The sequence below is a fragment of the Eschrichtius robustus genome, chromosome 1 (assembly GCF_028021215.1).
Source record: "Eschrichtius robustus isolate mEscRob2 chromosome 1, mEscRob2.pri, whole genome shotgun sequence".
NCBI classification, from domain to species: Eukaryota; Metazoa; Chordata; class Mammalia; order Artiodactyla; family Eschrichtiidae; genus Eschrichtius; species Eschrichtius robustus.
In genome coordinates, this window is record NC_090824.1 from 180160921 (window position 1) to 180174853 (window position 13933).

The window sequence follows — 13933 nt, forward strand, 5'->3', positions numbered from 1 at the left end:
TATATTCATAAGCTCTGTTGTTCTCTAATGTTCCTTTTATAGCATCCTATACTTGTTTTATGGACACAGTATCTCTTTTTATCCCTCTGAAGACATCAGCAATAGCTCTTCCGTTTTCTTCTTGCTGTATAGTCTGTTTCTCACAAATTGCTTTTTCTACTTGTTCTTATTTTCCATGTTAGCTCCTAGCTCCTCTCCTCACTCATATTTGAAAGAAGGCATGAGAAAGCGGATGGAAAGCTCTATGTGCAGACGTGGGGCTTCAAGCTCTGTCTTCACTGTAGAGTGATCTGGCTGGTTTCACTGGGCTTCCCTTGAAGTCAGGAGTTTGGGGGTATTTTCTTGGGCTGGTCATATTCCTAGAGAAGACTCCTCTGAGTCCCCGTCAGGAGGACAAGCGCCCGGCTGCCGGTGTTTTGTTCTGGGAGCCCAGCGGAGGGAAAGGCGGGGCTGCCCCAAATTCAGGACATTCACTCCCTCTGTGCTTTCCTCCGCGGGTCTGTGTCCTCTCCAGCCCACGGGCCTTCTGTTTCATCCTCTCCAGACAGTAACCCACACCCTGCCCCCGTCTCGTGCAGGGGTGGGGAGCAGGTGGGGGAACTCAGGGACTTTAACTGCTTCTGCAACAAGCTTTCAACCACTTCCACTGTTCTTAGTTTCACTTCCACTTCCAGAGGTACCTGGAGCTGGCAATTACGAAGCCTACTGGGGATTTTGAGATATGAATCAGGTGCTCCTCCGGTTTTCTCAGGGTTGCTAAAATTACTAAATGTTTGTCTGAATTGTGGTCTCCAAAAATTGGCAGGGGTTATCACTTCTCCCATTTTCTTATTCCTTGCAGTTTTTGTCTTTTTAAAAAACCCTCTCTGCTGTCAATTAAGCAGCATTTCAGGGGGAAAAGAACAAAATGAGTAGCTTAACCAGGTGGGAGATTAAAATTTATATTAATTTATACTTAACCAGATTTAATTGTAATTAAACATCTATACACATGTGTTATATTGACCTATTTACCATGTACTGGAAATATATATTTCTGTTAAAACCAATTCTAGTAAATATATATAAATATAACTGTTAATTCCTGACATAAGCTAAAAGTGGAGAAAACAAGGCTACCTGGAATATGTGTATGTACGTTAAATGTTTTGTGAGTATGTGGGTTTTGTGTTTTGAGGTAGGAGCTCAGAGAAGGGCAGCTTCTGCAGCTTTTAAAAACATGACCACTTCCACAGTGTTTTAAAACACTTCAGAGTTCTGAAGAGCAACAAGATATTTATACTATTGTACTAGAACCATACAACCACTAAAATAGTATTGTATGCTATTTCTGATAAAAGTTGGTCCAAGAGACATTACAAAAATTTAGCTTTAAAAATAATAATCTTTACATATTTGTTCTTTAAATATCTTTTTAAAAAAATAAGGTAGTCGGCAAGCAGAGAGGTTTCAATTATGGTTCTGCAGGCCTTTTGGTAAAAGATGAGATATCAAAACACAGAAAGGAAATGTGTGACAAGACATGATAAAATATGCTTTAAAATAAAATCTAGTTGAAAGGGAGAAAACCACCCAAACACATGTATAATGTCAATTACTCTAGAAAACTTTTCCTGAAGATGGCGGTGTGGGAGGACAGGGAGTTAGCATCTCCCCACACTAAGGCACCTGCCGGCCGCCGGTGGGGGACTCTTGACACCCAAGGAGACGGGAGGAACCCCAAAGTGAACCAGTAGGACGTAGGGGGACCGAGGAGAAGTGGAGGCCAGACAGGATCGGCGCCCCCGAGGCCGGGGAGATCAGGAGAGGCAGGTGGGAGGGACTCTCCGGGAAGAGCGGGAGGGGAGAGGAGCGGAGGGCGATCGCCTGGCCCACATGGGCCGGGGAGCCTGCTGAGCTCCCAAGCCGGTATACCCCCCTCCAAAGCCCCCTCCAGGCCGCGTGGGTCCTGGGGGCATAGGAGGGAGGCCGGGGAGACCAGGAGAGGCAGGTGGGAGGGGCCCTCTGGGAGGAGAGGGAGAGGAGCGGAGGGCGATTGCCCCACCCACTCGGGCACAGGGAGCCTGCTGGGCTCCCAGGTGAGGTCCCCTGCCGGCTGAGACCAGGGGTGGGGGGCACGCCTGGGCCCCTTCTGTTCCTTGAGCCTAAGCCTCACCCCTCACAGCCTTTTCCAGCCCTGTGGGTCCTGAGCATTGGCCCCGCCCACTGCCCAAACCTCGCCCTTGCTTAGGCCCCGCCCTACACTGCCAAGGCCTTCCCAACCCCCTTATTTTTTTTTTTCTTTTCCCTCCTCCTTTTTTTTTTTTTTACTATTGTGTTACTGATGTACCTTCCAGTTGTTGATTTGTCTATACTTTTATTTTTATATTCTTTTTAACATATCTGTTAGTTTCCTAGACTAATTTTATTTTTTGACTTTGTTATTGCTCATCTTTTTTTTTTTTTTTGCAAGGATTCTTCAATATATACACATCAATCAGGGTGATACACCATATTAACAAATTAAGGAATAAAAACCGTATGATCATCTCAATAGATGCAGAAAAAGCTTTTGACAAAATTCAACACCCATTTATGATAAAAACTCTCCAGCAAATGGGCACAGAGGGAACCTACCTCAACATAATAAAGGCCATATATGACAAACCCACAGCAAGCACCATACTCAATGGTGAAAAATTGAAAGCATTTCCACTAAGATCAGGAACAAGACAAGGATGTCCACTCTCACCACTCTTATTCAACATAGTTTTGGAAGTCCTAGACACAGCAATCAGAGAAGAAAAAGAAATAAAAGGCATACAAATTGGAAAAGAAGAAGTAAAACTGTTACCGTTTGCTGATGACATACTACTATACATAGAAAATCCTAAAGATGCCACCAGAAAACTACTAGAACTAATCAATGAATTTGGTAAGGCTGCAGGATACAAAATTAATGCACAGAAATCTCTGGCACTGCTGTACACCAACAACGAAAAATCAGAAAGAGAAATTAAGGAAGCACTCCCATTCACCACTGCAACAAAAAGAATAAAACACCTAGGAATAAACCTGCCTAAGGAGGCGAAAGACTTGCACTCAGAAAACTATAAAACACTGATGAGAGAAATCAAAGATGACATAAACAGATGGAGAAATATACCATGGTCTTGGACTGGAAGAATCAATATTGTGAAAATGGCTATACTACCCAAAGCAATCTACAGATTCAATGCAATCTCTGTCAAACATCAATGGCATTCTTCACAGAATTAGAACAAAAAAGTTTACAATTCATATGGAAACACAAAAGACCCCAAATAGACAAAGCAATCTTGAGAAAGAAAAACGGAGTTGGAGGAATCAGGCTCCCCGACTTCAAGCTATACCACAAAGCTACCATAATCAAAACAGTATGGTACTGGCACAAAAACAGAAATATAGATCAATGGTACAGGATAGAATGCACAGAGATAAACCTACGCACATATGGGCACCTAATTTACGACAAAGGAGGCAAGAACGTACAGTGGAGAAAAGACAGCCTCTTCAATAAGTGGTGCTGGGAAAACTGGATAGCTACATATAAAAGAATGAAATTAGAACACTACTTAACACCATACACAAAAATAAACTCCAAATGGATTAAAGACTTACATGTAAGACCAGACACTATAAAACTCTTAGAGGAAAACATAGGAAAAACACTCTTTGACATAAACCACGGCAAGATCTTTTTTGACCCACCTCCTAGAGTAATGGAGATAAAAACAAAAATAAACAAATGGGACTTAATTAAACTTAAAAGCTTTTGCACAGAAAAGGAAACCATAAACAAGACAAAAAGACAACCCTCAGAACGGGAGAAAATATTTGCAAATGAAACAACAAAGGATTAATCTCCAAAATATATAAACTGCTCATGGAGCTCAATATCAAAAAATGAACAATCCAGTTAAAAAATGGGTGGAAGACCTAAATAGACATTTCACCAAGGAAGACATACAGATAGCCAAGAGGCACATGAAAAGATGCTCAACATCACTAATTATTAGAGAAATGCAAATCAAACCTACAATGAGGTATCACTTCACGCTGGTCAGAATGCCCATTATCAAAAAATCTAGAAACTATAAATGCTGGAAAGGGTGTGGTGAAGAGGGAACCCTCCTGCACTGTTGGTGGGAATGTAAATTGATAAAACCACTATGGAAAACAGTATGGAGGTTCCTTAAAAAACTAAAAACAGAACTACCATATGACCCAGCAATCCCACTACTGGGCATATTCCCTGAGAAAACGATAATTCAAAAAGAGACATGTACCACAATGTTCACTGCAGCACTATTTACAATAGCCAAGACATGGAACCAACCTAAATGTCCACTGACAGATGAATGGATAAAGAAGATGTGGCACATACATACAATGGAATATTACACAGCCATAAAAAGAAACGAAACTGAGTAACTTTTAGTGAGGTGGATGGACCTAGAGTCTGTCATACAGAGTGAAGTAAGTCAGAAAGAGAAAAATAAATACCATATGCTAACGCATATATATGGAATCTAAAAAAAAAAAAAAAAAAAAAAAGGCACTGATGAACCCAGTTGCAGGGCGGGAATAAAGAGGTAGACATAGAGAATGGACCTGAGGACATGGGGTGCGAGGGCGAAGCTGGGGCGAAGTGAGAGTAGCATCGACATATATACACTACCGAATGTAAAACAGTTGGCTGGTGGGAAGCGGCAGCATAGCACAGGAAGATCGGCTCGGTGCTTTGTGGTGATGACCTAGAGGGGTGGGATGGGGAGGATGGGTGGGAGGCTACCTAGAGGGAGGGGATATGGGGACATGTGTATGCATATGGCTGATTTGCTTTGTTGTGCAACAGAAACTAACACAGTACTGTGAAGCAATTATACTTCAATAAAGATTTATTAAAAAAAATTACTCTAGAGGACAAGAAAATTCAACATAAAAAAAGACCTCATGACGAAAACAAAGCCCAGTTAAGCAGGTAAAAAATAATAGAGCGGAAAGATTATTTATGTCCTAGAATGGTTACAAGCCAATGTGCAGAATATAGGAAATCAAGCGTATTTCTTATCTTAGTGAAAGGAGGTGTAAGCAACTTCTAAGGTTACTCTGAGATTGGGTGGGTTAAGATCCATGAGTGTCACAATAATAAAGAATAAACATTTTACTTAAAAGAAATAGGAATATAATGAACCTATAAACCTGAGAGCAGAAGTACAGTGGAAAGTATCTGGATGAAAAACTAGCAATTTCACTGTGGGTTTGGCCAATAAGATGACTAAGCCTTGCTAAGGCTGCAGGTGAGGTTGTTATCCACTGTCACCAGACCTCTGCCATCTGTGAGACAGAGCACTATACCCCAGAGAGACAGATAACAATGAGATACAATTAAAAGAACAGGAGAAATAGTAGATAAGAGCACCGGCTCAGGAATCAGGACAATTCCACCATTTGAGAAAAATCTTAGTATCAATAGATTAAGAAAAAGTAGTTTTATTCCCATTGAATTTCCCATTTCAGGACAGTAATTTATACTACTTTTGCAAAGAGAGAGTAAAAGAAAGTAACTGGGAAAGGAAGACTTGGTTAAATGCTAGAGGAATCTCAAGTAGTAAAAATAATGTTTATGATAGCGCTGAAAATTATAAGCTTGAAAGGACTGGTGGGCAAGTCATTTCTTTTCTTGTTACCGTATACTGGATATGCAGTAACTGGATAATTTTATTCTATGTAGAAAAAGCCTGAACCACAGTTCTAATATTAGCATGTGTACTGGGTTGAATAGTATCCCCCCCAAATTCCTGTCTACCCAGAACCTGGGCCTATGACCTGATTTGGATATAGGGTCTTTACAGATGTAGTCAAGTTAAGAGGAGGTCATACTAGATTAGGGTGGACCCTAAATCCAATGACTAGTGTCCTTAGAAGGTGAGACACAGAGACACACACAAGGAAAGGCCACTTGAAGACAGGGGAGAGACTGAAGGGACGCAGCCTCAAGCCAAAGAACACCCGGGATGCCGGCAACTCCAGGATCTAGGAAGAGTCAAGGACAGCTTCTTCCCTAAAGCCTTGGGAGGGAGCATGGCCCTGCTGACACCCTGATCTCAGACGTCTATCCTGTGGAACTGCAGTAGAGTAAGTGTCTGTTGTTTTAAGCCACTCCGTTTGTGGGACTTCGTTATGGCAGCCCCAGGAAACCAAAACAGCATGCTAACTAAAATTTTCCTCTTTATTAATTAAATAAATATTTACTGAGCACCCACCATATGAGAGGCACACTGTACTAGGGGCTGGGGTTAGATTTTAAATACTTCTCTCAGATATCATTTTTCAATACTGGTTCTAAAACTATGACATTAAAGGCAAATACCTAATCAACCATCTAAAATAATTTGAAACTCTAAAACCCTGAGACAAAACTCATAATCTATGCAGGGTCCAAACAACTAATTTAAAAACTCTTTTCATCATAAAAAACAAGTAACTGTTTAAATTAACCAATAGCTATTACATCTTTTTTAAAAATTTATTTATTTAATTTATTTATTTTTGGCTGCATTGGGTCTTCGTTGCTGCGCACGGGCTTTCTCCCGTTGCGGTGAGCGGGGGCTACTCTTTGTTGCGGTGTGTGGGCTTCTCACTGCGGTGGCTTCTCTTGTTGCGGAGCGTGGGCTCTAGGCGCGAGGGCTTCGGTAGTTGCAGCACGCGGGCTCAGTAGTTGCGGCTCGTGGGCTCTAGAGCACAGGCTCAGTAGTTGTGGTGCACGGGCTTAGTCGCTCCGCGGCATGTGGGATCTTCCCAGACCAGGGCTCGAACCCGTGTCCCCTGCATGGGCAGGCGGATTCTTAACCACTGTGCCACCAGGGAAGCCCTATTACCTTACATCTTGATGAAATTTTGCTTATTTATACATAAATATGAAAATATCAAAAGAGCATTCCAAAGCCCCTTTTATAATTGGTGTTGGGTTTAAATTACAAATAATTTGTCTTTATTTCAGTTATTCTATTTATATACATTTTCTGAGGAACAGATTTCAAAGTTATTTTTATTTTTATTATAATTTGTCTTTATTTCAGTTATTCTATCTTAATTTATTCTATTTATATATATTTTCTGAGAAACAGATTCCAAAGTTATTTTTATTTTTATTTTTTATTTTTTAAATTTACATTTCCTTTTCTATTAGTGACACTGAACACTTTTTCTAAGGCACAAAGTTATTTTTAGATATATGTTTCTTATTCCTTTCAAAGGTTAATATAAAATTTAGGTTTAGAAAGGCTATAGCTGAGATGACAAGGAGGCAAATTTAATGACCTGACTAATTTACAGAAAAGCATTACTGATCACTGAGTGAAACGTTTAACTTTTTATAAATAAATAATAAAACCTAGAAATACTGTAACAATCTTAGGGGAAAGAAGAAGAAAACAGTCAATCATACACAGGCAGCTGTTGGATAAACTGAATTCTGCTGTTATTTTCCCCAAAACTCTAAAAGTGACATTGTAAATCTCTTTATTATTAATACTACATTGCAAATGAGTAGCTACAACCAGGTGTTAGCCAATTTTCCTTACAAATATGCCCCAACATTGACCGATCGTTTCAAAATAACAGGCTGGCTCTCGGTACTCACACTATACAGGTCTCTGGTTTCTTCCTTCATTTTCGGGATCTCCAGGAGGAGGGCCCAGACTTCCCCTCTGAGCTGGAGTGGGATTCCTTTGTAAATTCTCCTATGAAACTTATTAAAAGAAACATAAATTGAGAGTTACAAACTGACAAAGCTTAGACTAGTCCCTTAAATCAAACCAGTGAATATTTGTTAGTCTTTTCAAAGGATTCCTGATAATTGATACAATTTAACACGGCACGTTTGGTTCCTCTCATCTCTACTTTTCAGATCCGAACAGGGAGGCATGTACACAGAAAGCATAGAATAAACAAGGAAATGTTAAGTATGCCCAGTACGGTTAGTTATTTTCACACACTGCAAAGGTGTTCCTTCAGCGGCACGAGAGCACAATCAGTGCCGTTCTTCAAGTTGTGAACATCTGACTTACACACTCCCCATCGATATAACTAACTAGATACACATTTTCTTCTTTTTCCCTCCTACATCTAAAAGGTTCCAAATAGCAAAAGGATTCTCTTGTGTCAAAGTGCCTTCAAGGAGGGTAGAGTCTCTCTAGAACCTTCTATCTCATAACTCAGTGTGACCTACAGTCTTCATTCAGGTCCACCCCCACCCCCCAAAGACACACTCTCTCCCTCTTCCCTCTCCTCTTCCCAATTCTGGAGCGTTCCTTCAGGAAAACCTCTGTCCTCTTCTTAATGACATTGATCCTATCTGACCAGACAAAAACAGTGACAAATTTCCATCAAGAAGGCGCATCATCACCTTTGAATGAAATTGGGGATAAATCGTCAGCATCATTAACACTCTGGGTCCTTGAAAGTACACTGCCATCACTCTAAGAATCTTAGGACTCACCATACCTCTCCATCTTCTTGTAATTACATCTTTTTTCTCAAGGCTAATTACGTATTCAAAATAACATATAAACGTATTATGCTCATTACAAAGTTGTGCATAAGGAAACTTTGAAACTTAAAAGGCAATGATTAAACAAATTACGGCAGAAACTTCAGGAGCGAGGTAAGAGTAAGTACATAGTTACCTTTATGATCAAAATAATACATTGAAGTAGTACGGCTAAGAAAATAAGATGCAAGTTCTAATAATTGAGATGTTGACGAGCTATGAACTAATTAATAAGCAGAGCTTCAACTTCTACAATTATACTAGACTTTTAAAAATGAAACCTTTAGTAACTAAATTATGATGTAGCTTTAAGAAGCTCTGTGATTTTAAATCAGTGACACTATAGAATAACTCTTCCTGTGAAACACTGAATACTGTGAAGTTGATTCAATTACATAATTACATACATAATTTCAGTTTTCTTCTTTTGGTGTAAACACAGTAAGTCTCAAATTTGAAAATCCAGCAGACAGTGATTAGAAACACTGAAGTTTTAACTGATGCGGTAGATGTAACTGGAAGAATATGTACAGAAAGGCTTTGTATAAACTAGACTCTGCTTCTTCAACATTTCCCATTACTAAACATTTACCACCATTAATTGCAAACTGAGTGTGGTTTAAAAAAAAGTGAATTTAAGATTTACTTTCCAAAGAAAGTTTATCATCTATATTCATTTCAAAATTATGATAAACTTAACTTTTTAAAGGAATATCACCCACTAAAAGTAACTTCAAATTATCTCCTGAATTTCTAGAGTAAGGATGTTAAACTGAAAGCAGTTAATATGAATACCAGAATGTGGGAATTATTGCAAATGTGAAAAGTGAAATTTTGATAGTCAAGTAAAACATGATGGCAGGTAAACAGATAAACTTTGATGGAGTTGAATGTCCATTAGACAGATCTTTTTCATTGAGTAAGATAGGAACCACATGCATTTCTTATACTGTATCACTTACAAAGGTTCTGGACATTATTTACTGCTTTCATTCAATTCTGTATTCAACAACTGTACATAAATTACTGTTCATTGTTTATCCTAAAGTTAAATCTAGATTTAGAAAAATAAAACATTAAACTGCCATGATTCAATGAAGAAGAAATAATAGAAAGATTTCAGGTAGAAATAAAAAATTAATGGTCCTAATGTTATTCCAGGGATAAAATGAAAAATGAGGCATGTCTAGAAAAGGCTCAGAAAGAAACTCTGATGCACTGTCATTATCATTATCAACAGTAACAGTTAAAACCAACTTTTACTGAGCATTTACTATGTACAGGAAACTGTTTAAAACTATTTACATATGTTGTCTCATTCAATGATATTAATAATTCTGTGAGATATTATTATCCCAATTTTACAAACGTTGACAGTGAATCACAAAAAGATTCAGTAACTTGCCCAAAGGCACACAGAAGATGTTCCCAGTTAGTGGAAGATACTGATTTTATATTTTATAAAAAGCAAAGACCATCTTTCTAAAACCACGGTGTTATGTAGTATATCCACTGTTCTGCTCAACTGGACTTACTAAAATACATGGAATGGAAAATATTAATGAAATCGAAGAGCAGAAAGCGTTAAAAATAAAATTATAAAATAAAATAAAATAAAATTATACTCAAAACCTAAAAGGAATATAAAAAGGGAGGTATCTGGATTCAAGCTGTGCGAGGTAATGAAATGAAACATGTATACAAAGTAAGATACAGCAGAAAAAGAATCAAATTATGAGATCTTAAAACAAGCACTTTAAATTATAGTTACTATTTTCCAAATACTTCTACTGTTACATGACAGACTGACACTGTGGTTATAGATCTTTCCTCACAAATTTTCAACTATTGTAGGAATTCTGGAAATTTTGGAAAACAAAGTAGGAATCATATCAAAGCACAACAATTATAATAAAATCTGCTTATTCTCCAGAACAGTAGTACAGTTTTCATTTGTTGAGAATCTTTCAATTGACAAAGCAGTATCTCACACTTTCTAGGACAGCTCTGTAATGTCGGCAGGGCAGGTGCTACTCCAGTTTAAAAGGAAGGAAATCAAGGGACACAGAAGTGGCCTGCCTAGGCCAAGAATTCCATCTTCCTGCTCCTGCTTCAGGATATTTCTGCCAAATCACACTACCCCTTAGAGATCACTACTTTATTAAAGTAGTAGAATTTATCAGTAGAAGGGGGTAGCTGGTCATCCCAACTCAAAAGTGAACAACATTCGTTCATTCATTGTAAACAGAAACTGTAATGACTTTCTGCTTTGTGGCCAACGCTTACTAGGTACTATGGATACAAACTTGAAAAAGTTCTGTGGAGTTCACAGTGTAGTGGGGAAGATGATCATATAATCATATAATTATAAATGTAATCCTTTGTAATAAGGTCACATACATTAATTCTTGTCAGAGTTGAGTATCACACCCTGAGGGGCACGTCGTGATAGAGACATCACCCCCGCCAGAGGTGGGTCAGGGTGGTAATGGGAGAATGGCAGGCGCCACGCTGTCTAATCTGTGGGAGTGATTTCAGGGGGCAGCTGGCCCTTAAGGAATAGACACGAGATTCTAAGGGGAACCAGAAACAGTTTAGGGATAAAGGTGTTGGGGGCAGGGGCAGTGAATCTGCTGTGGCGGTCTCTTCTTTACGGGTCCAACACAGGGGCTCTCATCCCGAGACTATACCAGAGATACTATAATGGAGGAAGGGGGGTGAGTTCTGCGGGAGAGAGTAAGGAAAGATTTCCTTTAGAGAGGATGACAACAAACTCAACATGAAGGATATGCAGGAATTTTCCAGGAAGGAGAAATGAGGGTGGGGACGAGGGTAAGGATAGTGATAAATCAAACAGTAATAGCAATGTTAATAACACCAGTTACACTAACTAACATTTTATGATTATTTATTAGGAGCCGAGATATGTTTCTAGATCAATGTATTCCTCGTAGTATTTTTACATTCCTAAAGAGGTAGGTACTATGCTTATCATGTCCATTTTTACAGATGAGAAAATCAGGTGTAGAAAGGTTTAGTAATGAGCTCAAAGTCACACAACTAACACACTGTGGAAGAAGAACTGAAATTCAAGTAGTCAGATTTCATAGATCATAGTCTGAACAATCATGATATATATAGAACTTCTGTATGTTGGATTTTAATATTTTAATATTCCAATTTGAAAAGTACTACCTTTAAAATTCTGTTACAATTTTATTTTATGGGTATGTTCTCTGTTCACTTGCCAATAAAATCAAGCGGTCTATTTCAGTCACACAGATACATTTAAAAATCCATCAACTAAAAAAAAAAAAAATTTCCATCAACTGACCTAATGTTTTCAGCACGTCTTTCTAACCTTACTGGTTTCAAAATAGTGATAAATGTGCAGTGCACGTCAGCATGGCTGCGAGTGAGTAAACTTTTCAGCCCAGCAAGTTTGGCTCAGTTTGGTGGGACTTTCAAAACTGCAAGTGAACCCCAGGAGACAAAAGTTTACTCTCGGAGCTGCCTGTGCTCTTCACCGCCTTCATTTCCTTCAGTCGCCCCTGCTCCGTTGGTCCCTTCGTCTCTGTCTCCAAATAGGCCCACGTCTCCTGAGTCTGGATCTGAAAGCTTTAGAATCCACAAGGCCCCAACGCCTCTTACAACCACATTCTATTTCCTTCCGGCCTTTTACTGACAAACACCGAAAGGGAGAGCTAGCAAACAGATGGTACATCTGGAAGTTGCATCTCTTGCTTGTCACTAATAATGGCCTTGAGAAATTTATTTCTAAACATCGTGCCTCCATTTTCACATCAGTACAATCAAATGTTGGCTAATATGAGTCTGTTAGTTACCTGACGAACAAAGGTCCATTCAGTTATTTAACCAGAAAAAAAAATGTGTACCTGTAGTAGGAACTCTGCTGTGACAGAGCTTAGACACAATTATATAATGGCTAGTTAAATCAGAATGGCCTCTACTTAGCAGAGATAACTTCATATCTTCATTTAATAGATGGTATTTTAAAAATACACTATGACTGTACATAGGGGGCAGTCACTGTGAAAACACAGGCAACCGTAGTGGCAACTATTTTTCCTTAAATCTTATATTCTAAAAATCCAAATATTCTCATCAGAGCTATGTATTTTTATTTCAAGATATTTTTAGATATTTCTTTGTACCACTACTACATAAGTAAGGAGTCTGTTGAGAGAAAACTTATACCTCCCTTTGGAAGAGAAGAAAAATATATACTACTTTTTAACTTCAATGCAATTTAAAACTGGGTATGAACTGAAAGCAGCATTCTTTTAGAAGGCACATTCTACCTCATACCAGATTGGACCATATATATCATCAAATAATGCTAGCATTATAGCTGTGGGAAAATACTTTAAAATTATTCATGAAAGGAAGAGCTCTACTAAAATCTCTCTTACTGGGAAGCACATTAGCCAGAGTTGCTGTGAGCATAACAGCCTAGTAGAATGCTCATTTTTATAGAGGCTTATATACTTTCAGACATATGTATAAAGCCATACAATTCCACAAATATTTTATTGAACTGAAGCTGAGACGAAAGTGTAGGTGCAACGCATCAAAACTGATCCTGTCAGGGAGATCAGCTCGGTGCTTTGTGACCACCTAGAGGGGTGGGATGGGGAGGGTGGGAGGGAGGGAGATGCAAGAGGGAAGAGATATGGGAACATATGTATATGTATAACTGATTCACTTTGTTATAAAGTAGAAACTGGCACACCACTGTAAGGCAATTATACTTCAATAAAGATGTTTAAAAAAAAAAAAAAAAAAACTGATCCTGTAATTAGCACTTGAGAGACCTTTCCACAAAGATGTCAGGTGAAGTAGTTGTCAGCTTTAGGCCAGTCTGAGAAGCAGAGTGTTAAACAAAAGAGCACAAGGGTCATGACCAGTATCCTACTCTGAACGGATTCTTCTTGAAGCACCTTAATGAAATCAGCAACCCAGAAATGAACTTACTCCTGATGAAAATATAAGAGTAAGAGTCTAATGGAATTTAAATAGGGATATTTAGGATGCTCAAAAAGAAGAGTGACGTTATTCCTGTGAGATACCCCATGACAAAAAGATTTTCATGGTTGAATAAGTGTCATGCAATTTAAGGTCCCTCTTGAAAATTTTTACCATGCTATAACATTAAAGATGCTGAGGCACCCTGTAGTAAAGAAACCTGCCTACCTCGGTTCAGCTTTATCCCAACTTTATTTAACCAGAGAGCCCCTTTCTCATGTAATAATAAACAACACTTACTGACTGCATGTTAAATATCAGGCACTACTCTTTGTGCTTTACATGAATTAACTTATTTAATCCTCAAAACGA

General features: G+C 38.7%; 1 protein-coding gene across 3 annotated transcripts in view; it reads right to left on the reverse strand.

Moving 5' to 3' along the window:
* Window positions 1–13933, reverse strand: part of USP6NL (USP6 N-terminal like) — a 144626-nt gene that overhangs the window by 24389 nt on the left and 106304 nt on the right. For all 3 annotated transcript variants that reach the window (XM_068560115.1, XM_068560135.1, XM_068560125.1), the window contains one exon: window positions 7667–7774. In XM_068560115.1, the coding sequence (XP_068416216.1) occupies window positions 7667–7774 (108 nt within the window). The remainder of the gene's footprint in view (window positions 1–7666; window positions 7775–13933) is intronic.